The sequence below is a fragment of the Rhamphochromis sp. 'chilingali' genome (assembly GCF_963969265.1).
Source record: "Rhamphochromis sp. 'chilingali' genome assembly, chromosome: 5".
NCBI lineage: Eukaryota > Metazoa > Chordata > Actinopteri > Cichliformes > Cichlidae > Rhamphochromis > Rhamphochromis sp. 'chilingali'.
In genome coordinates this window covers 11,009,406-11,036,061 of record NC_137932.1, presented here as the reverse complement: position 1 = coordinate 11,036,061, position 26,656 = coordinate 11,009,406, and the positions used below count along the sequence as shown (strand labels likewise).

At 38.3% G+C, this 26,656-nt stretch overlaps 1 protein-coding gene across 3 annotated transcripts in view; it reads right to left on the bottom strand.

Annotated features, from left to right (window-relative positions):
• The window catches only part of fig4a (FIG4 phosphoinositide 5-phosphatase a), a 57,490-nt gene that overhangs the window by 1,887 nt on the left and 28,947 nt on the right, over window positions 1-26,656 (bottom strand). For 2 of the 3 annotated variants that reach the window (XM_080883112.1, XM_080883114.1), the window contains exons 17-24: window positions 24,552-24,690; window positions 22,541-22,599; window positions 19,156-19,303; window positions 18,943-19,026; window positions 17,929-18,124; window positions 11,363-11,451; window positions 5,474-5,548; window positions 442-553 (exon numbers count right to left, since the gene is read on the bottom strand). In XM_080883112.1, coding sequence (XP_080739238.1) covers window positions 442-553; window positions 5,474-5,548; window positions 11,363-11,451; window positions 17,929-18,124; window positions 18,943-19,026; window positions 19,156-19,303; window positions 22,541-22,599; window positions 24,552-24,690 — 902 coding nt within the window. Of the gene's footprint in view, window positions 1-441; window positions 554-1,437; window positions 2,631-5,473; window positions 5,549-11,362; window positions 11,452-17,928; window positions 18,125-18,942; window positions 19,027-19,155; window positions 19,304-22,540; window positions 22,600-24,551; window positions 24,691-26,656 lie in introns of those variants that run through there. The other variant, XM_080883113.1, reaches the window with a different exon arrangement.

The window sequence follows — 26,656 nt, the reverse complement described above, 5'->3', positions numbered from 1 at the left end:
AACCCCTGAACTCCAGTCTGTGATGCAGTTTAATGTGTGCACAGTTTTGAATGATAAATCTAACATTCAAAGTATTTCAATTTTGAATGACGCTTGTGGATCGCAAAAAATAAAAAGACTTCTATAAAAAAAAAAAAAAAAAACACCTTTCTTCAGTTCAAGTAGAGGCCAAGCGGAGTTCTCATGCACTGTTATCTTTGTTTTTTTTTACAGCCTTTACCATAGAAAACCCCCCACATCAATTTCAAATAGAACATTTTATTTTGCATTTGTTTGTAATAGCAAACATGATTAATGACGACGAAACATCTTCAGCAGCTGATCGTGCTTCCCATTCACACTGGTAACAGAGATCCAGTCTGTATTATCCGTGTCTCACATATATCTGTTTTTGATGTATTCCCTGTACATCAACATGTCCTCTCTGCACAACGCCCTCACCTGGCCCTGACCGGTCATCACATGGCCCTCAAATACCTCCTGGCTGTTTTTGCCCACCTGTGGAGGTAAAACTGCATAGATGCTGTCCTCTGGGAAGCAGGACACTGGCTCTCTAAGAGAGAAGGAAAAGAAAAATGGGAGAGAAGCATGTGTGATTGGTGTATCACCATATACATTAACTTTAGGCAAATCACGTGGCTTAAGACAAGGCAAAAACAAGAGGTGGAAAGGAGTTTGTTTGAGCCAACAAAAGACTGTAAACTGCTGCTGAGAGGTGGAAACAACACGAGGAGGGTGAAGATGAGTGCTTTCACAGCAGTATTACTCATATTTTCCAAAAACTAGATTTTAAAGCATGTCTTACCATCTTCTGGGTGAATTATCAACTGCGTGCTTGTCAAGTCATCTATTCAGTTAGGCTTCCAACAACAGCTGAGGCCTGAGTGAGAGGCTGTTTAGACACATGGCTGCATTTCAAATGGCACCTGCCTCATGATGGGCTGTTTTCAAAGGCACAGCGGAGGCTCTCGGAAGCCTTGAGATAAATTATGAGCTGTGGAGGATGTTGTAGCCATAGAGTATATGGCTACAACCCCCCCCAAGGCTGCTGTGTAAGAATCCTTAATTACACAGACTAGTCAGTAGTGCTGAAGGTAAAAAATATCTCTAGGCCAAGTTGAGAAAACAAATAGCATTTTTGTTTTGGGGCTTTTTATTGCAAAATGTGGAAAATGAAAACCACTGACTGATGCATTCATTCATCATAAACTGAGAAACCGCAATCCGTTACAATTCACTGTTTATTGCCCGTAAAATAACAAATATGACCGTGACCCTTAGGCGCAATCTGGGCGAAAAGCCCCGTGATGATTACTGTGTGTAAGTTTGATTAAAATCTGCCCAATGCAGCAGGAGGAGTGATTCCTGTGGCACAGATTCATCAGAACTTTGAGTGGATTTTACACACACACCTGAGACTTGCTGGAGAGATCTGACTCGTTTCACAGCCTGCTACACAAAGAAACCGGTGCTGTTAGATGAGGTTAGAGGACAATATGTTTGATTGAAAATGAACTTCAGTTTGCAGTGTGACTTAATACGACTATAAAGAGGTGGTGCTGGTGTTCAAATAAAGTTCTTATGAGATATTGATGTTGGCAGTTTAAATATGTGCATTTAATAATGAAAAGTGAAGCAATATTGATTACTGGTATATTTTTCAGATATATTTTCCTTTTAAATTTGAGGTTGTTTTTTTTTTTTTAATAAATTTGCCTCTTTTATCCTCTTAAATTTGCTATTATTTCCTTGTAAAACTATCATCTTGAAAATATTATTTTAAACTTTCACTAGCCCTAATACATTGTCACATGAATAGTGCTGATATTAGTTAAACAAGCAAGAAATTTGATAAGTTGCGTGTACAGAGCTGGAAACATGGGTCACAATTTGGCTATTTTCAAACTTATTCAAACAGTATTGACAAGATTTGTGAATTTTTATTAGAAGCAGACCTTTTTTTACCCATAAAAATAATTTTTATTTCTTACTTTCTTGTTCACATAATATAAAGCAGAAGTATAATGTGTCTACAAACTCCTACAAACCATGTGAGCAACACTGAAAACATTTCAAGTAAATATGTTTGTGTTTTCAAATATTTCAAACTTCATCTTCTGGCCTGTTGAGCTTACTATTACTGTATAAACTGTTTAATGTCTGTAATTTGTACATTACATTTGCCTTATTATAAGACAACTTATTTTAGAGCATAGAAAAGCCTCAATTATACCTTCCACATGAGTCTGCTACAGTCCAAGTGATATAAATTTCATCATCAGCATGAAGGTCCATACAGATATCCACGTGCCAGCCTATTGTTTGTTTACACCACGTGGATTTGTCTGTGGAGGATTTACAGCGCACCAACGATGCATACACCTCAGGCGGCGAACTTGAAAGTAGTGTAAAAGGAATGATTACTCGGCCATTGAGCCCCCAGCTGTCCGTGTTCGAATTTGCAACGGAGTACAGTCAGGTCTTAAGGTCAAGACCTTCCAATACTGAAGACAGAAATCAAACAATCTTCCCATGAGCAACACTTGCCCCGGTGGTGCCGAAAAGTTCTTTTTAATGGGTAGAAACCTTAGAAACCAGATTCATGGTGGGCGGCCATCTGTCCTAACCAGCTGGGGTGAGAGGAGAGCAGAGGAAGAAAAGAGGGCCATTAATCTCTACACCTCACTGATGTTTCTCAACAGGAATGGGCTACAGTATTCATTTCTTTTCCATTTTTATCTCCGTCACTTGAGTCATCTTTGGCTGAGCCTGATGGATCAATAGAGGAACATAGAGGGAGGTGACACTCTAAAAGGCTTCTAACAGTGACAACACGTTTGGGGTGCTGTAACATCTTAGAATAGCACTGTTGCACAACAACAGACACACCTGTAGCACCCTGCGGGCCTGACACGAGGATGACAACAATGGCTGGATGGACTACTGAAAGGCCAGAGAGAAAGACAACGTAGATGAAAAGGTTTGATTCCCTGCTGATGGAGATTTCCTAAAAGAAAATATTGATACTTCTGCCACTTTTGTAAGATAAATTACAAATTTTCTCCTGTTCTGTAAGAAGGGATACATACAAGAAACTTTCACATTTAAAAACGGTTCACACACCAAAGACATACTAGAAACACATCAGAGGCATGTCTTTCATCATCCTTGAATTTTCCTCCTCCAAGTTGATTACATGTCCCCACTGTGTCTTTGTCAGCCTCTGTCAGTCTTCCTCTAAGTGACCATTTCTTGTCCATATCCTCTTCAGTTCCACATGACCATCAAACTTAGTCGATCCGAATGACAACCGATCTGGTTTTCTAGGAAATTACTGGCAATGATAACGAGTCGCATTCATGGTCTTCTTAGAAAACTGAAAGTGAATACCTTCCTCACCTCTCACCCATGCATTCAAACATAACAAGGGAAAGAAAACTAATTCATGAAATTTCTATCCACTTTTGCACTTTTTCATTCTGTAAAAAGGTATCATTTCTATAATGTCTGTTGAACAATACAACCGCTACCAATTCCCTCTGATGCAGTCTCTAAGCCATTTTCCCTTCAGGAACATTTGCTTAATAATCAACGTGTCTCAAAGTGTTTTTTTATTTTCCTGAAGCGAGGTTTTACTACCTTTTTTTTGCTGTTTTTTTTACTACAACTGCAAGGAGCTCCCTCCACCTCCCTCCCTAATCTCACTGCAAACATCACAGTCGACAGTGACATCTGCCAGGCTGTCCATGACCACTGCCAAGAGGGGTTCAGTGTCCTGCACCACAATTAAATATTTCATCACATGCTTCCTCATACAGTACCATAGCTCTTCTCTTGGTATCCTATAAAATCCTTTCACATGCTTTCCAAAATGACACATTACAGCTCTTTCTGATCATCTCTGTACTTCTTCATCAAAACTTCTAAATATGTAAAATTTGAAATCTCTAAACTAAACCGTGTCTTAGAGCCAACTGCGAGTTAGTATGGACTCTGCCTGCCAATCGTCACAAATTAACAAGTCATATCTCGTTTGTATAATCCATAAAAACATGATTAAAAACATCAATCTGTGATTTCTGCTTTGGGAGGCTTTGGATGCTGAACTAATGGAGATTTGTTATAGGTAAATTGTCTTACTATAAACAGAAAGACAATTTTTTAAAAGAGAAAACAGCGGCTGAAAGATGGGAATTTTCCATGTACAACATATATGAAATTGGGAAGGCGAGTGCGGGAGTTATTTATAGTTACTCTTGCCAGGACAAAAAAAATTTGTATTTACTTGATTCAAAATGAGTAAGTAATTTTAGGGGGTTGTAAAGTAATTTTAGGGGGGTTGTAAAGCTGTAGCTTTTCCACATGATTTGATTTCTTTACACACAGGAAAAAATCCAAGTGAACTGCAAGCAAACCAAAATGTATCATTACAGAATATTCAGTCTGCTTATTGGGCATATATGTCTAGGGTGCGAGCAGTAAATACAGTAAGAAGGTGCTGTGTTCTGATCTACTGCATAAAATGAAGAATTCCTGCTCATGTCACAGATGGTTGCTAATAGATACAGACCCCAGCACATCGATTGAGCCTTGTTGCATCCCAGAACACAAAGCACATGTAGCTACAGGAAGTTTTTTTTAGCTCAAACTTGCAATGTATACCTGGTAGTAGGTTTGGAAAGGGGTCAAATCAAGTTCACAGAATCACAGACTGCTCTGGAGTTCATTTGGGACCACACAGGGGCCCCCTCCTCCAAAGGGTCTTAGTGTGGTTGTTTTGGCTCGCACTTACATGCGATTACAGTGTTCAAATCAGCACAAATGGACTGCGCCAGAGTTCGATTTAAACAGACTAAAAACTGGAGGTGCGCAAGGACCATCAATAAGTTTAAATGTTCAAACAAGTTTTTTGCACTTTCACAAGAAGACAAAACCTAGCAGGTATGAATGTTGATATATAAGAAGCCATCATGTAAGAAAATCACAAGTGCATGTAGAGGAGGAATTTGTTTCTAAACTGATTTATGTGTTTGCACAGGTGTGTGTGCATGCATGCCTTACAGCTCAAAAGACAGCTCGACAAAAACATCTTGTGCGTTTCCATGGCTGCACATTGCCATCACACGTGTGGTTGAACTTTGAATCTGGCTGAGGGATAAAAAAAAGGGGGGGAAAAAAACCAAACAAACACCATCTACGGTAAAGAGTGGACTGTCTGGGAAATAGCGTGTATGCAAAGAAGTGAAGAAACATATGACAATTAAACAGTGCGCAGCTAGAAGCCTCGACTGAGACCACTTAGTAGTGCAATCCTTCTCCCAAGGCTAGTGAAAATGTTGAGTGCTTTATAAAAGGGGTCATTTATAACTGCAAACCAAGAATACAATACCATACATTACACGTGAGCCAGGTTTATTGAGTTTGAGTACATGTGGCTTTTTTCCCCTTTTTTCTATTAATATGTTTTACTCACAGACAGATGATGTTTGCCGGGTTTATGTGTTCAGTTCTCTCCACTCTGTGCTGGCTCTCACCCAAGTGAGCAAACCTGCAGGAAAATACAAAACATAATACAGAGAATGAATGATATTTCTGCAAAATAAGCCAGTAGTGTAGGTGTGCATTGCTTACAAATGCTTCTGCCCTCTTCATCGTGAGCGGAACGATCCAAATAACCCTAATCTGTAATAGGGTCGTTATGGCTCTACCGAATGCTTTCAATTTAAGGCTTCATACTGTCTTCAGTGTTCAACTTGTCTTCTGAGATCTCTAATATTTAGATCTCACCATCATCAAATCACAAATTTCCCTGTAGGTCATTTTTCTCTCACAAAGACTCAATAATATGCAACTGCTGAGTCCCCCTCTGGCTGTTGCTTATGATTTTTAATATTAATGCATTGATTAGCAGAGCACTGGCTGCAGCCACCATCTTTGGAGCAGTTTCAACTTCAATAATGAATGCAATTTCATTCTCATTATGTGCCACTGTAGTAGGAGAATATGAACAGCATTCTTCACTGCAATTTGAATTGTGTGTGTTTTTTAAGGTTTACTCCCTTGCTTTAGTCACCCAGTATAAATGTGACTGCCATCGAAGTGCGATGAGACAGAATACAGACCTAAGTCAGTGAAGATGTTAAAATAAATAAATGTTTTGGTAACAACTAAATGTCAGGACCATTTTATTTATTGTTACGTTAACTACCTAACTTATTAGAAATTGCTCATACATTCTCGACCAATGCCACATTTCTATGTAATGCATATGCTGTATTTTAAATGTATGCATCAGTTTCAGTGTTTTGGTGTGTGTGAGACTGATTCATGATGTTTATGACATTCAAATGTTTGATTTTTCCATGTCATTCTGATCTATTCAAGCTTTTTTTGTTTTCATTTCTACATTGCATTTCTCTATCCGGTCGTTAAGTCTGACGTCACTAGCCGTGTCTGGGCCTAAACGCCGCTGCAGGTCCATATATCAAACGATCACTATGGCATTACTGAGAGTTGAAAAACTGTCTGAAGTCTTTCATCTTTAATAAAATCATCAGCGTTCTGCTCTACCAGGTGTAACAATTGAGTTTAACATCCAGGCATCCATGAAAACGGAATTTATGAAATTTAACGGAGTTAGGAGCTAGCAGGAGGTTAGCTCGCTAGCTTCTATCTAAATACAATATAGCATGTTCTGACTGCGGGGCTTTGGAAACAAATTAAAACGTACAGCTCTGTTATCACTTCCAACCTAAATGAAGACAGAAAACTAAACAGCAGTGACGTTTGTAAGGTTACTGAAGTTTGGCTAGCTGGTATATAATGATGTGCTACATGACCGCTAACGACACAGCTATGTTAGCATAATATAAACAAGCTAACTTTTTTTCCACTCGATAAAAGTTAACGTGAGTGTTCTCGGTGGTCAGGAACAAATGTAATCGCATGGCAGGATGCTGTAAAAGGACCAAACTTCAGCTAGGAGAACAACTGAGATAATCCATCCACAATATGAGGTTAGTCATTCATTGCTGCATGGGCTGGGCTGTAGTTACATCCTAAGGTTTTAAAAACTGAGCTTAAATAAATGATTAGCGGTAATAAAAGCCGAGGGAGGTCAACAGTGATCACTGACTGTTTTAGGAGCTTTTTGAGATTAAATAGAAGAAAATACATAACATTAAACATGTTAACAACACAAAAGCCATATTAAACGCAGACTACTTTAGGCCCGGAAGTAGGATTCGTCACGTCATCACTTAACGACCGGATAGAAGTGCTGAAAATTAAGTTAATCTGATTGGCAGTCAAGTCAAGTAAATTGTTTTTTTTGTGCTGCAAGTAGTTTCATCTACTTGGTGACAGAGTAAAAATAGGATGCCATGGGTTGTAGCTCAGAGGTCATCTACTGATTGCAAGGTTGGTTGTTTGTGAATGTTCAATAGAAAGCATTGAAAAAAGTGCTTGTATGAATGGCTGAATGAGGCATACAGTGTAAAGTGCTATATAAAAATCATTTACCATTCAACCTCTTTGCAACTAGAAAAAAAATCGGTGATTGCATTTCATTTTTTTGCTTTTGCGACTGATTGCAAGACCAACTTGCAACTTGACCAACAATCACTCAGAAACATTTTGAAAGGTTCATAAACAACTGCTGCCTCATTTATAAATGCAAACAGGTCGCCAAAATGTTGCAATTAGTCAGAGTCAGTGTGTAGGAATGAGGGCACCTCTTTGAATCAGCAGACTCAATGAGCTGCCAACTGTTGTATTTTGATTACACTGCAATATGAAAGTAAGGTTGCTGAACACTTATATCATTTCGCAATTAAACGTCCATCTTTCTTTAACATTTGTATAAGAATTTCAGTTATTGGTCAAGTTTCTGTTCAATCTGAATTTCTATGTACGCAAACTGTAACAGTTGCAAATTTTGCAAAGTTACCACACTGTTATATCAGAACAAGATTGTGTTTAATTCCCAACTTGACTCCATTCAATCTGATAGCAAACTGACCATCTAATTGCCAGATAAAAAGATAAAATAAAATAGTGAGGCGTGGCTAAAAACTATTGCACAGCACAGTACATGAGAGGATGAAAGCTCATGTTACATATCTTCTGATATAATAAACACATAGCATGTATGGCCCCCATTGCTTTAATGACAGCTTGGATGTGAGCTCACATAAACTCAAGAAGTTTGTCTTATCTTAAATTGAGGTTTTGCACAATGTTCCAAAAATCTTCCATTTTTTATCCAATGGGTTCCAGGTCAGGTGTCAGGTGCCCATTGGTATTTTATGGTCTTCAGCAGTTCTTGCAATGCCTTGAAGTGTGTTTGAGGTCTGCAGTCACATGGTCTTTTCCAAACTATAATGTGCACTTACTCTATAAACAGCAAAGATTCTCTTAAAAGAATAACTATCCACCATCTACAGTTCTACTTCAGTCATCCTCTTTGGATTTAGGACAGCAGTGTGAGGGGGAAAAAGCTATCAAAGCTTCATCCAATGATCATTCTGTATAAAACGTGCTGTAAGCTTCCAAAGAACAGACAGACAGTTCTGTTCAGATTCAAAGCCTGCTGATGGCTATTCACTGTGTCCTAAATCAGTGTTGGCAGCAAACAGGGAGAAAGTACAAAATGAAATAGAAAGGACTTGCAGAAAAGAGAAGGAAGGGAAAGGTGGAGAAAGAATAGTGAGGTCAGAGGCGTGATAAACCCGCCTGGTTGATGCTTGTTTTCAGGATGACCCATATCACCCTGAGGGGGTGGCTGCCTGTTCTGCCCCTGTGTCTTGAACACTGCGTTGTTCTGACTGATAATATTAAGTGCCTCATTCAGGATAAAGTAGACTTCATAGATTTTACTACTTTTATTGAGCAGCATCCGCAGGTGAAAATATCAGATTGTCCAATACTTTGACATTTGACCTGAATGTCTGTCGTTGACGCTAAAATAGTAAATTAGGAAGCTAAACCTTTTCACTTTAACATTCCAGCAGTGCCTAGTCATCTTATGACTAGAATAAAATTAGGACAGCAACCTTCTTGCAACCAGAGCTGTTGAATGGAAGACTCCGTTCACTTCAATTGACCATTTTTTCATTTTTATAGCAATGGCGGATCATGGTCATTCTGAAAGGTAGCAAGAATTGCTAGCCGTGGCATAGAGCTATAAAAGAACAGAAGTTTGAGATGCATTTCTAAAAGGTAGGAAGTTAAAAAAGAAAAACTATTTGAAGGCCATATGACCCACGTGACGACCCCAAACCCTTCAATCGGGCACTGATTGTAGTATCAGTAACTAAAGTTTGAGGGTTTGAATCATGATTTTATGATTAAACACGTCCCCTAATGGGACACAATCTGTCTCCAAACAATCACAGCCCAGCTTGACTGACTGCAGTCGCTCTCAGATTATCAAAGATTTGCAAATAATTGTTGTTTAATATATACACACAGATTATCACCATGGTACAACCCATCTGAGGTAGTATGTGCTGATGTTGACTACTAGTCTCTTTGCAATGTGGGAACTGACTCAACTGCTTATATTCCTAAATGAAAGCAGGGCTGCCGAGCACTTAAGTCTTTTTACAGTTAAATCGCCATCCTACAGCAACTACATCACTATTTGTTGAGGAATTCAGTAACTCGCAGACTGCAGATGCAAACATGACCCCTTTCACTTGCAAACTGATAGCAGAATGACAGAATAGTCTCTCTGTCTTATTGGCATTTTATTGCTGTCTTGATGCACCAAAACTTTGAAGAAAAAAAAACATTTCAGAGGCAAAGAGACTCCAAATAGCAATAATTGTATCTCCAACCACAGTTTTTCTTAGTGTGACTGAAGCATTAATGGACTAATGGAAACATTTTCATTTCATTACGCAGTCCAGATTTGCAGCTCAATCTTTTAATATAAACATTAGCCTCCTAAGACCTGAACTCTTTCACGGCATGCATTTTAAATTTTTCTTGGCCATTTGAATTGATTGGGACCTGATGAATGTAAAAACAAAGAATTACCAGATTTTTTTTAACCTAATTTTTGTTTCTGAGACAAATGAGATCCACGTATGGTTTTAACAGTGGCAGTATAATGTCCTCGTAAGTGGATATCAGGCCCTTGTAGAGAAAAATTAACTATTTTCGTCTAGACATCCCAAAATGTGATGTCCACACATGTGGACGCCAGGTCCTGGGAGGTTAAATGAAATTAACAGGTGGGCAGTAAACATTAGTGCCACAAAAATCAATTCACCCTCTCCCAAAAAAAATCTGAAATGTGGTCACAATTTCTTTCTTGAGAAACTGCAAGACAATTAATTTTGGCTTACTAGCTATGTGCAAAAGTTTTATTATAAATATTATTTCTAATATTTATCTTATAAATATACAATTTCTTTGGAAGTCACATATTTTGACCACCAAAATTGAATCTGTTCCCCTCAACTCTAAGTGACAATGTAATGTAATTTTCTCCTTGTATTCCTGTCATGTCCAGTTTACAAGACTGGCACTTCACAATAATATTCCTGACGCAATCTTTCCAGTTCGACGACACCACTACACTACAGTCCAAAAGGACACACTTGTTCAGTGTGAAAAAGTGCATTCTCATCAGCTCCAAATACTCAGCGCCTTGATGCACCTGCAGTGGGAGTATTTGGATGTGTGCTGGTGCCTTTGTCTTATTTTCATCTGCGTTGTTTTTTTGTTTTCACTGTCATTACGAGGTTAGGTTCAGGCAATGAGGATGTAAAGTTTTTCACTGGGAGTGACGGGATGGACGAGATCAGATATGAGTACGTCAGAGAGACAGTTCAGGTTGAGCAGTTTGGTAACAAAATTAGAGAGAAAAGGCTGAGATGGTCAGACATGTGCAGAGGAGGGATAGCAGATATAGTGTACAAAGGATGTTGAAGATGGAGCTGCCAAGCGGTAGAAAAAGAGGAAAACCTCAGATGTTGCAAAAGAGGACACACAGAGGGTGTGACAGAGGAGGATGCTAGAGATGGGGTGAGGATAAAGGAAGATGATCCACTGTGGCAACCGCTAAAGGAAGCAGTCAAAAGAAGGAAGAGGTGATTAAGTTCAGGCAACGAAGCTATTTTGTATAGCAAAAGGTCTTTGAGTGGGAAAAATAAAGATTACCCAGTTTGCTTAAATGTTATGTCAACAGATTCTTTGATGGATGGATGGCCATCTTTAAATTTAAAGTAATATTGCTGAGATTGCGTGAGTGAAATTGTGGGCCAGTATCTGTGATATGATGACTACTGAATATATGTTATTACGTATTGTTATAGTTTTCATCCCTTGTATGTAATTAGTAGCTCAGATTTACCTTTGGTAAACGAGTAGGTCATCTTCAGAGGGAAACTCAGCCAGATTGAGTCCATAAGGCTCCTTTGCCATGTGCTGCTGATAAACCTCCTGAAAATGTGAAGAGAGACACAAAAACATACTTACGCATGTGGACAAGATAGAAAAAATATTTAAAAAACAGTTTTCATAAATGTTTAATCATGGCTTTTAAATGACCGCAAAAAAAAAAAAAAAAAAAAGTAAGCTAGTCGACTTATAACTATAAAACCATACAGACAAGGTCATCAGGTTCAGCTGCTTCTCCCCAACAGATTCAGTAATTAGGATGGCGCAAGGAGGTTAATCTTAGCAACTTCAAAAGTAATTTAATTGTTGGTGTCTGGTAAGGTGCTTTCATGTTCTTTCGTGCTTAGGGACATGCCCTCCTGGGGATCTGTCACACAGTGTTCAGTGTCTGTTGGGATATAATAATCATAATAAACAGGAGATCATAATAAAAAGGTCAAACTGGTTCAAGCTGACTGATCGGAATAGAATTAAACTGTGAGGCAACGGGGCATTTCAAATGTGACACTTAATTAAAAAAAAAAACTCAACAGAAACTTTAATTTAGAGAGAACTGTAATCCTTAAAATACAATTATAAACACTCATCATTAATTTATTGTAGTCTGTAGTCTTTTCTTTACAATATAACACATATTAAGATTATCATTGCTATCAAGTGGGGCTGTGTAAATATAAAAACAATAAAATTGTAACAGAGTACCCTCCATTAACAGGCAATGCTCGAGCTAATTTATTTTATTGAAGAAATTGAAAATTGCCAAAGGAATCAAAAGGAAGGTGAAACAGCTGAAATGGTAGATGCTGCAGAATTGTGCAACACGTTTTAATCTTGATAAATAAATGATTAAAAAGTGGAAAACACAAAACATATCCTGTAAAACATCTTTGTTCTCAAAATTTGAGTTCCAATCCAACATCTGCTAGTTTTAGACCAGATTAACATGTCAATATTTTAACAAGATTTAGCAGATATATCTGTATAACCTTCCTGATTATTCAAAATGTCCTATAAAAAAGCATTTTCTAGGCAAAATATGATTTGTGGGGGTGTTTTGTTACATTTTACTCTGCCTATAGTCTCTACAGAAAAGGTAAAAGCCTGTTATGTAACAGCATATACAGGATTTGCATGAACGCAGTCCGTTCTCTCACTTTTCTGACATTGCAGTAATATGTGCAACATAAAGCTTTCAATTTTCCCAGTAACTGTATTGATCTGAGCTGCAGGGAGGGGAGAATTACGCAGGGTGTTACCAGAACCATGTCCAGGAAAACAGCAGCTGTGAACACACACAAGATCACAATAATACACAGAGCCCTGATCAAAGACTACACGGGGATTCGCAAAACACTAACCGCACCATACACACCTACGTGCAGCACACAGGCGAGGGTGTTGTGCAGGCGCATATCTGCTTGTACAGCAACACACAGCAAATCTACCGAGCACATGCACGCTCAAATCGAGGTGGAATACCAAATGAGCATGTGTAATTACATGGTAAACGTAGTAATGATCCGATGTTTAAATATTTCAACAGTTGTGTGTTGTGCTGGCACCCTGGCAATCCATTCTCGGGGACAGGCTTGCAGGCAGCGACACGAGATGCACGAGTGTGACTGCGTGCGCCCAACACGTGAGCAAGCTGTCCGGCCCAAAATATTCATGACCAGCTCATTGCTCATGGCCACGAGAAGACAGGCAGGAAACCCAAGGAAAATACATCATAAATCAGGAGGAGAAATAGATGGATGGAGAAAGAGGGAGTGCCTCTGCTTTCAACTCTGAAGACAAAATGCCTTCAAGATATTTCTCCTTCTCGGTGCCACTGCCCAGATAAATCAAGCAAAGGTGCCTTTTCTTTTTGTTGTTAGAACAATGTTGTAGATTCAAAGCTTTGTGCTGCACAAATAGGACAATTACATGAAAAAATGTAATGAGACTACCGATGAGACCTCAAGGACAGCTGGGACTTTCTACAAGAGCAGTCTAAGGTGCCAAGACCTTTAGTGAATTATAAAACAGGAGTAAGCCCAGGCTGAGAATAATGTGAAGATTTCCTAAATCAATAACTAATCTAAATGGCACCTAAAAGGTGGTGGATTAGCCAATTGGTTATGATCAACTCTGGGCTGGACCAATTACAATACATCCGTATTGAGGGGAAAAGGAACGCGATTAGTCCCGTACTTCAGCTAGAATGAAAAAAAGACACAAAGCTGGAGTTATTCTGTCTTTACGCTGTCAGCTGCCTCTTCTCCCCTCATTCTCCCTCCCTCCCTCCCTCTCCTGTTGCTACTTCAATCATGAAACTGATCAATGATCAGCTGATCGTCTCTCTTGTTTGTTTATCTCCCACTTTGCGCCAGAAACAGGAAACCAGCGGATGTTGCGCTAAACAACAACAGCAGCACGTTCAAGCTTGATAAGCTGTTGTTATAATTTATTTTAAATTAATTTCTAGTATCAGCTGATGTTTGCTGGAGCCACAGCTGTAAAAGCTGCTGCTCATGATATCGGTTTGGAAACATGAAGGTGATACAAATCATACATATATATATACCAACAAGACAGTGTACATCACTGTCACAACAGCGTTTGTTTTAGTTTTGTCTTTTTTTCATGTCATGTCATGATGACTGTGAGCAGCTTCGGTAGCAAAGGCAATATAATAACTCTGAAACCAACAGTTTACACATCACTGGGGGCTCCTTCATGCATGACAAAGGTAATTTCTTAGAAACTGAGACATTTTAAGAGGATGTAGTTATCTGGTGCATCAGTCCTGTTGACACACTGACCTACTCTACCTGTGCTCATTAATGTGCTTCTTGGTCTCACTGTGCTTATAGGGAATCTGGGTCAAAACGTGCATCCAGTCCCCCCGGGACATGAAACAGATACCAATATAGACAGGACATGACAAAGGTTCGTTACTAATATCTACACACATACGCAGATTTTACTGCATTTGATGAACTATACAGTGATGTGTCTGTTTAGAAAGTAGCAAAAGCATTTATCAGAATCGCATATTGAGAATTTTTTTCAATGAAAATATTCCTTTTAGGCCTAAAAAGGTCTTACATGCAATCTACAGCTCTGCCTAATTTGGTATGCATGGATCTTGCCCAGTGTCAGCCAGGAGAGGCTGTAGCTGCCATCAGTCTTAGTTGGATACATGGTTAAGAAAATGAATGGATGAATGCATCTCTAAGAATATCCACTGCAAGCTCTACTCACTCTCAAATTCTCTTGCTACATGGTAGGACGACGCAGTACTTACAGTATCTGCAAGTGATTAATGTCCTTAAATTCATCAATGCTGTGGTCACACTAAGGAACAGTGGTTAGAGACGTCAGCACGACCACAGCTATTGCGACTGTGTGCACTGAATTTGGAGTTTCATCGACTTTGAAATGTTTTTTTCACTGACGGGGACCAGTCACTGAAACAGCCACAACTACCGTCTTCTCATAGATTTGAAAAGAGAAGAGAAATGCCTCCACAAATAATAATGCAGTTGCTTGATATAGGAATAAAACTAGAACACAACCTGTTGGCAACCAGCCGAGTCGAGTTCCATATTGCAAAGAGATGCGTTGAGCAGACGAGTTGCAATTGTGTTGTCTTTGTGTTTACAAATTCAAATCATTTTCAAACTGTTACCAATTTGCCTGAGAGTGATTGCAGTAAAACGAGTACTGACTGTCATGATATTGATATGGTAACGGTAAAGAGAGTAATTGATGGTATTGTAAAACCACTACAATATATTTTTAATTTGTCTTTCCAGGAAGGGGTTTTTCCACAAAAAATGAAAGTTGCAAAAATTATTCCTATTTATAAATCAGGTGAAAAGCATTGTTTTACAAATTATAGACCAGTGTCAGTACTCTCCCAGTTTTCTAAGATACTGGAAAAACTATTTCTAAAAAGATTTGATAGCTTTGTGGCTAAACATGATTTGTTGGCAAATTGCCAGTATGGGTTTAGAAATAATAGATCAACAGTTTTGGCATTGATGGATTTAATGGAAGAAATAACAGCATGTATGGATAACAAGAAGTACGCACTTGGAGTCTTTCTAGATCTAAAAAAAAGCATTTGATACTGTTGACCACGAAATTCTAAAAATCAAACTGGAAAAATATGGGTTCAGGGGTGTGGTACTGGATTGGATAAACAGCTATGTGATGAATCGACAGCAATATGTACAAATAAATGAGTTTAAATCTAAATTGATGGATATTGAATGTGGAGTACCTCAAGGATCAGTATTAGGTCCGAAAATGTTTATTACGTATATAAATGATATTTGTAAAGTATCGAAGATACTAAAGTTTGTAATTTTTGCAGATGATACCAATATACTTTGTTCAGGTGCGGAATTTCAACAGGTTTTGGAGGTGATCACAGAGGAGTTAAAGATATTAAAGAAGTGGTTTGATAGAAACAAATTGTCCTTAAATTTAAATAAAACAAAATTTATGTTATTTGGAAACTATAAGAAAAACATTAACATTGAAATTTGTGTCGATATAATATATATCTAGAAAGGGTTAATGCCATAAAATTTCTTGGTGTGATCATTGATCAAAAGGCCTGTTGGAAATCACACATCACTTATGTGAGGGGAAAGTTAGCACGGGGCATTGCTGTCTTGGGGAAAGTAAAAAAATTTCTGGATAGGAAAATATTGTATATGTTATATTGTGCTTTGCTATTACCATACATGAGTTATTGTGTAGAGGTTTGGGGAAATACATATAAAAGTAATATTCAGACTATAATCATAATGCAGAAAAGGGCCATTAGACTAATAAATCAGGAGGGGTATAGGGCTCACACAAATGCACTCTTTATTAGGACGCAAGCTATAAAATTCCAGGATCTGGTGAAGTTTAAAACAGTGCAAATAATATATAAGGTAAGGAAAGGGATGCTCCCAATCAAAATAAGTAAATGGTTCTTAGAAAGAGAAGGGAGGTATAATTTTAGAGGGAAGTGGAATTTAAAATTACAAAGAGTAAGAACAACATTGAAAAGGATGTCTATTTCAATAGCGGGAGTTAAATTCTGGAATGAGTTAAAAGAAGAAATAAAGGTCAGTAGTGATATAAACCAGTTTAAAATAAAACTCAAAAAAGAAATATTAAATAAGTATAAGAATGAAGAAAATGCAATTAACCCAAGACAGCAGTCAAACTCATGTTTATTTTCTTCTGCAAATTAGCAAATCTAAATATAGTTTTAGTTGAACATGTGAAAATATTTTTTTGAGATGTTATGTTCTAAGTTGAAGGTATTGTATACGTTTTTGTGGTTCAAATTTAGATGATGAGGATGTAAACCTGAGGGGGTAGGGCTAAATAAGTATATACTTCTGCCTACTCCTTTTCAAACAACTGTATGGAATGATTTTATGAAATGTTGGTGAATGTATATGTTTGAAATAAAAAAGAACTGAACTGAAACTGAGTCAGACTGACTTTTTGGAGACAGGTAGCCTCCCACCAGGTGACCCATGAAATCCATTTACAATCAAAAGTGCAACATACTCAACCTCTTGTTACTAGCCAGTTGCCACAACTACTTGCAGGCAAAAGAATTCAGTGCAATCATTGGGTAAACAAATTCTTCCTCACTGCCTCTCGTATTTTATTTTTTTTTAACTCTAGTGTGATTTTAGGCTTTTAATGTGAGTGTTAGGGAGTTTCAAAGCTGATTTGGACCATAAAATCTACCTTGGCAAGAAACCAAAAAAGAGAACCGAATCAGTCATCAAAAAATTAAGGCAAGCCGGAAACCCGCTGGTGACCTCTCATCACCTGATGTTCTAAAAGCAGCCAAAAATCCCGAAGCACATGCCCCACATTCTCACCCAAAGGGACCATCAAGGACATCAAAAAGGTTTACACGCTATCACAATACACGTGCACAGAACCAGAAAAACCAAAATAAAAACAAATGGAATTATGCAGGATTGATTTGTTTCCTTTGACAAGCAGAGTAGTAGCAGCAGTAGATTTGTAAGCAATAATACAAGAGAGGAAACTGTGCAACTATCTCAATTCATTTCTTCAATGCGTTAGAAGAAACAAACACTATTTAGAGCCTCAGCTCTATCACTGACACCGATTAAGGTGACGTCTGCTCTTCCGTCTGACGTAAACCAAAACAAAGAACTAATTTCTTCTGGGAGACTTAAGGGAGGTGGGCGAGAGAGAACACAACCAGGGTGACATACTCATACTGGAACGCAACATTCATTTGAGGCCTAAAATATAAGCAGTTAGCAACCCAGCATAAACTGAGAAGTGCTGGGAGGTCTTTAGACAACATAACATATCCTTGAATTATTAGAGGATATTAACTTGTTAAACAATTACACTCAGAAGTGAAATTATTTTTAATTTATTTAATAAGATCCACAAATTCAAATCTGATAGCTTCCTTTAATATATTTGGGGATTTGAATCTGCCTTGTTAGGACAGTGTTTGTGTGTTCATACCTCCTGGGTGCGACTACTCTCTCCAGACTCCGTTAGCAGTTTGATCGGTGTGGATCGTTGAGATACAGTCCCCTCATCCTCACGGTCCTCCTCGGAGTCATCCTCTGATGTGCTAGATATGGCCTCCTCACTCGGGGGAGGAGGTGCGCTAGCTGCAGTCTTCCTCTGGAGAATCGTCTCCTCTTTACTGCTCTTGCTGTTGCCAAGATCCACACGCATGCACACAGATCAACGTATGTACAGTATAAACACATACAACTATCGTTCATGTATTGTACATTTTACAGTTTAGTCAAGCAGCAGAATCCCGATTATTTTTATCATGTCTAATGAGTCATCAGATCAGAAATGGCACCATGTTCTTCCACAACATCTCCCAGCAGAAATGTGACTAAACATATAACTGAAACAGACTTCATGGTTCCCAAAGGCTGTACGAGTTTGAGCCCATGATCTCTGTATACAGAGGATTCTGCAAATGTTATCCCTGACCGCAATATTAGGAGGAGAACCTTGCAAAGCAAGCAAGAAAAAGCAGATATGAAGGATAAGAGTAATGAAACACAATTCTTATTCTCAGAAAAATGGCAACAGGTACACAGAGCAGCTTTTGGGGATGTAGATTAGCTTGTACAGGGAAAGCTATCTGAAGCACAGAACACAAATGGACTTCAATTGCATGCTTAAACATGTAGATTCTAATTTCTATTTCTACAGCAAATCAAAAATAAGCATTTCATATGTAAGGGTCTTGCTAATGTAGGGACAATGAAAAGCACATGAGGAATTGCATTATCCTATTTTTTCCTGTGTGCATACATATTTATTTGGAAAATATATTAACATATAAATGTTTTTTGAAACCAAAAAATAGGGGAAAAGTTTAACATTGCTTGTGGTTAAACAAAGCTGTGTGCATGAGGGCACAGTGACATCGGGCTGATTTATTTTTCATGTAATAAATAAAAAGCTACAACACAAAGGTTGATGTGTACATGGTAGTACTACACTCACCCCAGCACTGATTTTCCCGTTTCCTCTGGCTTGCGCACTGTGAACGGGTTTGGATCCGCTCCCACTGTTTTGGGCATAAATTCCCTTTATGATCAGAAAATAGCTATTAGTCGACATCCTGCATAACAACAACAGCTAATAAATTCAGAACACACTGTTTATCAGAGACATGTTTCACTACCAAAATCATTGCTTTTGTATGTGTATATCCACCTTGCAGAGTTGGTCATGGCAATGCAGAACGTGTCATCAAAGGAGGTAAGTTCATACGGTTTGAAGAATTCCGTGTAAATGTCAATACTCTCGTCCAACTGGTTCATTCTCTTCACTTTGACCTTATTCATATTTTCCTCACAGGGAACTGCATCCAAACAGGAACAGAAATAATATTAATATTTATAACAATTACAACCGCTACACCCACACACTTTCAACACAAAAATACACTATATCACCAAAAGGATTTGCTCATTTGCCATCATACGCCTGTGAATTGAATAACATCCTATTCTTAATCCACAGGGTTTAATATGATATGACATCAGCCCACCCTTCTTCCACAAGGTTTTGGAGTGTGTTTATGGGAATTTTTTGCCATTCTTCCAGAAGCACATTAGTGGGGTCAAACACTAGTGTTGGATTAGAAGGCTTGGCTCGGATTCTCCACTCTAATTTATTCCAAAGGTGTTCTATTGGGTTTAGGCGAGACACCTCGAGTTCTTCAACACCTATCTTGCTAGTCAGTGTTTTAATCGACCTTGCTTTGTACTGTGATACACAGCTATCTTTGAACAGGAAGGGGTCATCCCCAAACTGTTCTCACAAAGTTGAGAGCATCAAATTTTCCAAAATGTCTTGGTTTGAAGCATTAAGAGTTTCCTTTCACTGGAACTAAGGGACTGAGCCCAATTCCTAAAAAACACAACCCCATATCATAATCCCCCCTCCATCAAAATTTTAACTTTGCACAAGGGAGTCACGCAGATCACGTTCTTGTGGCAACCACCAAACCCAGACTCCTCCATCAGATTAAAGAAGATTCATCACCCCAACGAACTTGGGACTTTCTGCACACATTATCATATTACCACTGGAATTCGACAAGCTCATGAGTAGGGATGGGTATCGAAAACCGGTTCTTGTTGAGAACCGGTTCCCACTGTTTCAATTCCTTGGAATCGTTTGCCATTTTTGCAAACGATTCCCTTATCGATTCCAGTCGCCCCGAGCGTCATTTACCTGGCAGGAAACATGGCGCCTAAGCGGCTCAAACGCTCAAAAGTTTGATTATACTTTATGAGAACCGATGACAACAGGGCAACTTGCAAAGTAGATATTTCATTTAAGGGAGGAAACACTACGAATATGCAAAAGCATTTGCTCACAAAACACGCGATGACACGCGTTTTTAATTCCGCTCCGGACTCGTGACTCTCAACCCAGCAGCAGCGCTAACGTTTGCACGTCCTCTCCCGTTAATGCGGCAGGTAAATAATCAACTAACAGTGCATATTATGTTAGCGCAATCTGCCTTATTACAAGACCTGCCATTACTGTACATGTAGGTGACCATGATGAGAGAGACAGACAGAGTCTGGCTGGCGCTCGCTGACAGTTCTCGCTGCAGTCTACCGGTAGCGTCTCCTTTCAGGCCAGGATAGACTAATGTCACCGAGCAGTGTCTAAGTTTGTGGTCAAAGGCTTGCACCCATTTGCCACAGCAGATGCCCCCGATTTTTGGTAAGTGAATGTGTTTAATTGTAGGCAGGGACATTACTGGATATTCTTGTGTAATTGCCACAGAACAATTTATGTTATACTTTGTTATTGCTACAGAAGAATGTTGCAGCTTTAAGGCAGGGATGACTCCTGGAGTTGCTTTCTCACTGCATATGCTTTATTTCACAATCAGATCGATTCGATAACAAAAACATACAGCAGCTCCTCTCCTACTCCTAGCCCTTCGCTGCGGTGGAAAAAAGAACGACTTCAATCCCCTTCAAGGAACATACGTACAAAATAGTTTTCCTGATACACCAATGGGGCGTTCAATGCCATCTTGTAAATATGAGTACTCTGGCAGAGTAACAGTTCAAATGAAAAATACACCAGAACAAACAAGCAAACAAAAAAAGAAGTGTGGGGTACCTTTGAACCAATGAACAAAGTATAACAATTTATACTTTTTAACATAACCCGACCCCGTCAATATGTGATATGTCTCACAAGAATATTTATTTTATTATTTTACATTTACAATTTTTTTTTCCTGGGGACCCTGTGACACCCCATTGAAGAGCCGTAGGCTGGATCTCTCAAGATCTCACTGTTGGGTTTGTAAGGCCATGTTACTCCTAAATTTCTATCTTGTTCAAAGAGAAGATATAAAACAAAGCTCTGAGCTAATCAACCTTAGTGTTCTCCTTTTTAAAAAAAAAAAAAAGAATCGATAAGAGAATCGATAAAGAATCGAATCGTTAAACAGAATCGAAAATGGAATCGGAATCGTTAAAATCTTATCAATACCCATCCCTACTCATGAGACCAACCCATTCTTTCACAAGCATTTGTAGAAGCAGAATGCATGCCTAGGTGCTTGATTTTTACACCTGTGGCTAGGGTTGTGCGATATGACCAAAATTTCATATCCTGATATAAGATATCTATCGTCCCGATAACGATATAAATCACAAAAATTTAACATTTTCTGTAAATTCTGTGAATCTCGGGCAGCTCGACTTGCGTGAAGCGTTTCCAGCTGCGCGTCATGTACCTGGGTCGAGTGTTTTAACTGATGTGTGAAACAATATATTTTTAGACATAAGTTGTAACGGCCGCCGTTTTCCTTGTATTTATTACACAGCGTGCTGTGGGGAAAAGCCTGCTCTAACGTTTGAGTCTAAGGTTTATTTTTTAGCACCTGACGGCTCTTTTTTGCTTCTCATCCGTAAATACTCTGCATAGTGTGATTCAGTTTATTTTGAAAAGTCTCAACAGGATCTTGAGCTTTATTGTGAAAGGTTTATGTGGAAAACAAACAAGCGGACACGCAATGGTTTTATCGTCGTAGTTGCTAACGACAACGCATAAATACAGACACTTGTCCATCCGTAGTGCGGTTATATAAAATATAAGAGAAAGAGAGAACTTTAAGAAATTAATATGGCGACTACAGTGACCATCAAAACGATGAAAAAAATATTGCAGTAAACAGTTTATTTTGCGACACCACGAAACAAAATGAAACGATAGACATTTTTATATCGTCATCCGATATATATCGTTGTATCGAACAGCCCTACCTGTGGCCATGAAAGTGTTTGGAAGACCTGATCTCAATGATTTGGCAATATAGTGTATATTTAAACAAGTCAGTTACAACATCAGTATAAGGTTTGTTGAATCCCTAGATTGGTCTGCAGAGTTATTTTGCATTTATTTTTTACCAACAATAATTGCAACCAAATACACAGTTCCTGCTAGGCTAAGGAATATGGTAAGCAATGACAGACAAAGCCATTGATGGTTGGTCGTTCAAATCAGTTTCATAAATAGTTCTGTTTCTTACAATTAAAACCATTAAATTCATTGACAATACCTTCATCATAGGGGACAGGAAGGTAGGACAGGACTCCCTCTGACCACCAGAGTGTATAGCTACAAACAAATAAAATACACAGCATTAAAATATTAAAACTTTTGAGAAGGTGAACGCAACCTAAAGTCTGAATTAGTCTCTTCTGGGACTTAACCTACATTTGGAAAATTGGCCTGTCTGGACCACCTAGACTTTTATTCAATGTGAGCAATTTGAGCGAACGCTCTTATGATGATCTGGTTTAGCGTGCGATTTGCTTCTTACTCCTCTTTGAGAGGAAAAGCGCAAAGTGTGGAAGCTGAATTGAATTTAGCTGCAGCCATGCTAATTTCTTGGAATAATGACTGAGCTACTTTGGCCCATTGTGGCTACACAAATTCGTGGCCTGAAAAAGAAAATTGGGTCTGCTTTTACGTAAGCATGAAGACAGTATGAAGCAACCAAAGTGAATACACTCTCACACTTACGCGCATAAATAACAAGCACAAAATCACTCTGGGTCAAAACATGAAGTGAATTGCAGTCATTACTGGATCATGACTAGGACAGACCAATTGATAAACTGACATTGTGAAATTTGTAGGACATCAGCTTGAACAAACAACACCTGCATGAACAAACAACAGGTGATAGAGACATGTGTCATACGGACATGCTTATGTACTGCATGGTGGTTCTAAGAAGACACAAAATAAACAATCAACCACATAAACAGAAATACAAGGAAAAAAGATTATTGATATTTTCTTAGTATGTAGCCCTGTCTTATCATATATTCAATTATATTTAACAATATCTCACATAAAAGGATTTCAGATTTCACCGAAGCGATCGTAGACTCCCCAATAAAACGCATAACCTAACATTACCTCGAGACAAACTGACAGCAACGACTGTTATATTCTATCTTAAAGATCAGATTTGATCTTACAATAGAAATTATATCATATCCAGATACTACAGACATCAGTGCCAGTGTTAAATTACCACTAGGATAATTACAAGGAGAGTAATTACTGTGTTAAGACTGTTCTCCATGAGATCAGTGAGCATGGTCGTGGAGCAGCCAGATCCTCACATCTCAAAATATGCATTAAAAAATGGCAACGTATTTAAAATCTAATGGATATTTTGTCCACACACACACACACACACACACACACACACACACACACACACACACACACACACACACACACACACACACACACACACACACACACACACTTTCTTCAAGTCATTGATAGGATAAGCAATAAAACAGCTTTCAATGTCTTTCTCTGTGCTGTTTATGAGTATTTATATCAAACTGATCACCCTCTTAGGATTATCTTACAGCATATATACATTTTCCTCTTTGTAGGGGTTTTGGATTTCTGAATTTTGAGCATACCTCATTTAATGTTTGGGTTGCATCTCTTATAGGTTATTTCTCATAAGAAAGTACTGTGTAAGAGCTTCACAGGTGAAAGCTACAAAAATAAATAAATACAATTGGTCACTTTTTTGACAGTCAAAGTCTGAAGTCTGAAGCAACTACAATCTAATTGTAAAGTGTGTAGTTGCAAAACTCTGTGTTGTTTTTTCTCACTTTGCACTGATTTTTGCACATATGCTGTGGAAACATTAAAAATTTGTTCTTAATTTGCCTGTGTTTCCTCTGGATCTCCTTCCCTAAGTTTAGCATTCCTGTACTTTCAGAACCCACGCATAAGATACCAATTTGCACATAGACACAGGTATAAAAGCATAAAGCTCAACCCAGTAGGAAACATATAGCTGCATATAATTAAACTTTCAGGATCAAATTTTTGAAAATCTTGTCCAGCTCAAGAAAAAGCTGGACGTTTTGCACACTTGGATGTGCAAAAAGTGTGCAATCCCAATCCTATAAAAATCCACCAACATTTAAATGAACAACTTCAATATTGAAGACAGAGAAATAAAGTCTGTGTTCATGCAAAGCAAGCACAGTAATCTTTTGGTTGGTGTATTTAGGGTTATCTGTTACCTCCGTCTGTCTTGGGGGATGGCCATGGTGCTTGTATGATGCAGATAGAAGTCTGTGGGAAGCTCCCAAAGGTGTGGCTTAAACTCTGATGGCTGGTAAACTTGGAGGAACAAGTTGATTGCATCTTGTCTGTCAGCATCTGAAAGAGAGAGATGGAAACACGAATAGCTAAAAAAAACAAAAAAACCCAAAAACTGTAAAACAAACTGTAAAGGTTATGATGATATAACTGGTTCATCAAGAGACGTGATTATACACGATCTGAACTCTCTTAGGCAAACTTTCCTGTCATTTCTTTAAGTAGTCTTCAGAAATATTTATCCAGGGTTCTTGAAAGACATTCAAAGCTCCTCTCTTGCCAGAAGAGTTGCCAGTCATTTCCAATCCAGTTCTTGGGTAATTTGACATAGCTGAGCCTTTTCTTCCAATTTCTCTTACCTAGAAATAGCTTCTTGACAGCCAAACTTCCATAAAGACCGTTTCTGATGACATTTCAGTGAACAGTAGATAGACAGACTGAACTCATCCTCAACTGGTCTAGGTAGCCATTGGTTGCTTTTTCAAAATGACTGAAAAAGCAGCCAATGGCAAAAGATAAACCTTGAAAGTCTTCGAAGCCTGGAAAACTACTGATGTAGATGACTTAAAAAAATATACTGCTTGAAAAAAAAAAAGTCTTGAAGTTACTAATGCCCAGAGATGCTCAGGAAGAGGAAAGCCAAATAATGTGCATACTTTAAATTGAATCTTTTTAATCATGTACCATTTTATATATTTAAACTTTTGAGTTTTGTGTCAACAGTGCCTTGTTTAAAAAAAACAAAAGAACAAGAAAAAAATGTTAGTTTATAAATTACTGTGGTTCCTAATGCAGGAGAGTACAGTTCAAAAGTGAATGTGAAGCAAACTTAAGCCTCCTTTACCATGATGGCAAACTACACCAGCTCTTCACTGTGAGCAGCATTGAAAAGATTTAAGTTAATGAATCAACATCTAAGTAACGCTGACTTGTACATACATCATAGCAGTAAAAACTCTTGTAACAACTGCACTACAGCATTTTGGCTATGAGTGTGTGCTTAGATAATCTCTGTGAGCGTTTGTGTGCTCAGCATGTGGCACGTGCTTTGTACATTTGTCTGGTTTAGTGCCATTTAATTCACCCTCCCTAACTACAGCACGAAGCCACGTGCATGCTGCCCCAACAGTCACGTTAGGTAATTAGAAACTAAACTGGGTTTTATTACAGCCCACCACCAAGACTGTTCTCCAATTACGTTTTTTTCTCTGAGATTTATCTCGTGTATCACACATGATACGAGTTACTGGTGATCTTTGAAAATAATATACACGTGCAACCATTATGAATGAAAGGAAGGAGGAATATAATTTGACATCATGTCTGTTAATTGTCTTAATAAGCATATGAGGTCACACTGCATCTACCAATTAAAAGGCTGCACAGGATATGGAAGCTTACACTACATGGTTCTGTGTATAAAATTGATCTGTGATTCAAGGGGAAGCTGTTACAGTGCTTGACTATGATATAAAATTATATGTCATTTACCTCATAGGAAGTAGCATTTTATAATTTTATTCTACTGTATTTATTTTAATTCCCCATATACATAATAAAAATATATACAACATACATATGCACATATGAGTGCCATTAATAGGAGAACTTATTATGGAAGGATTATGGTTTTAACATTTACCGGGTGTTCTTTTTTTAGAAATTACTGAGCAACACAAGGGTGGAATTACCCTTTTCCAATTTTGCAGAAACTAGTCTAAAAGGGCATGGAAAACATGACCACGGAAAACATGACCACGGGAAAATCTGTGAAAATGGTTGTGCCCTTGTAAAGGGTCAAGTTGACAGAACAAACCAGCCAGTGCTCAGACTACAAAGCATTTAGGCTAATTTGTCCTTATATAGTCTTCTTAAGTGGCAACAAGTAGTTAATCATATTACCTGATTCAGGTCATGGGATTGTTCAATTTGCAGTTCATGAATCCCGTTCGAGTGTGATGGTCTCTGGCTGTCTGTGCTGCTGGATTATATGGGCTTCTTTTTAAAAATTCTTAATACACGCTAC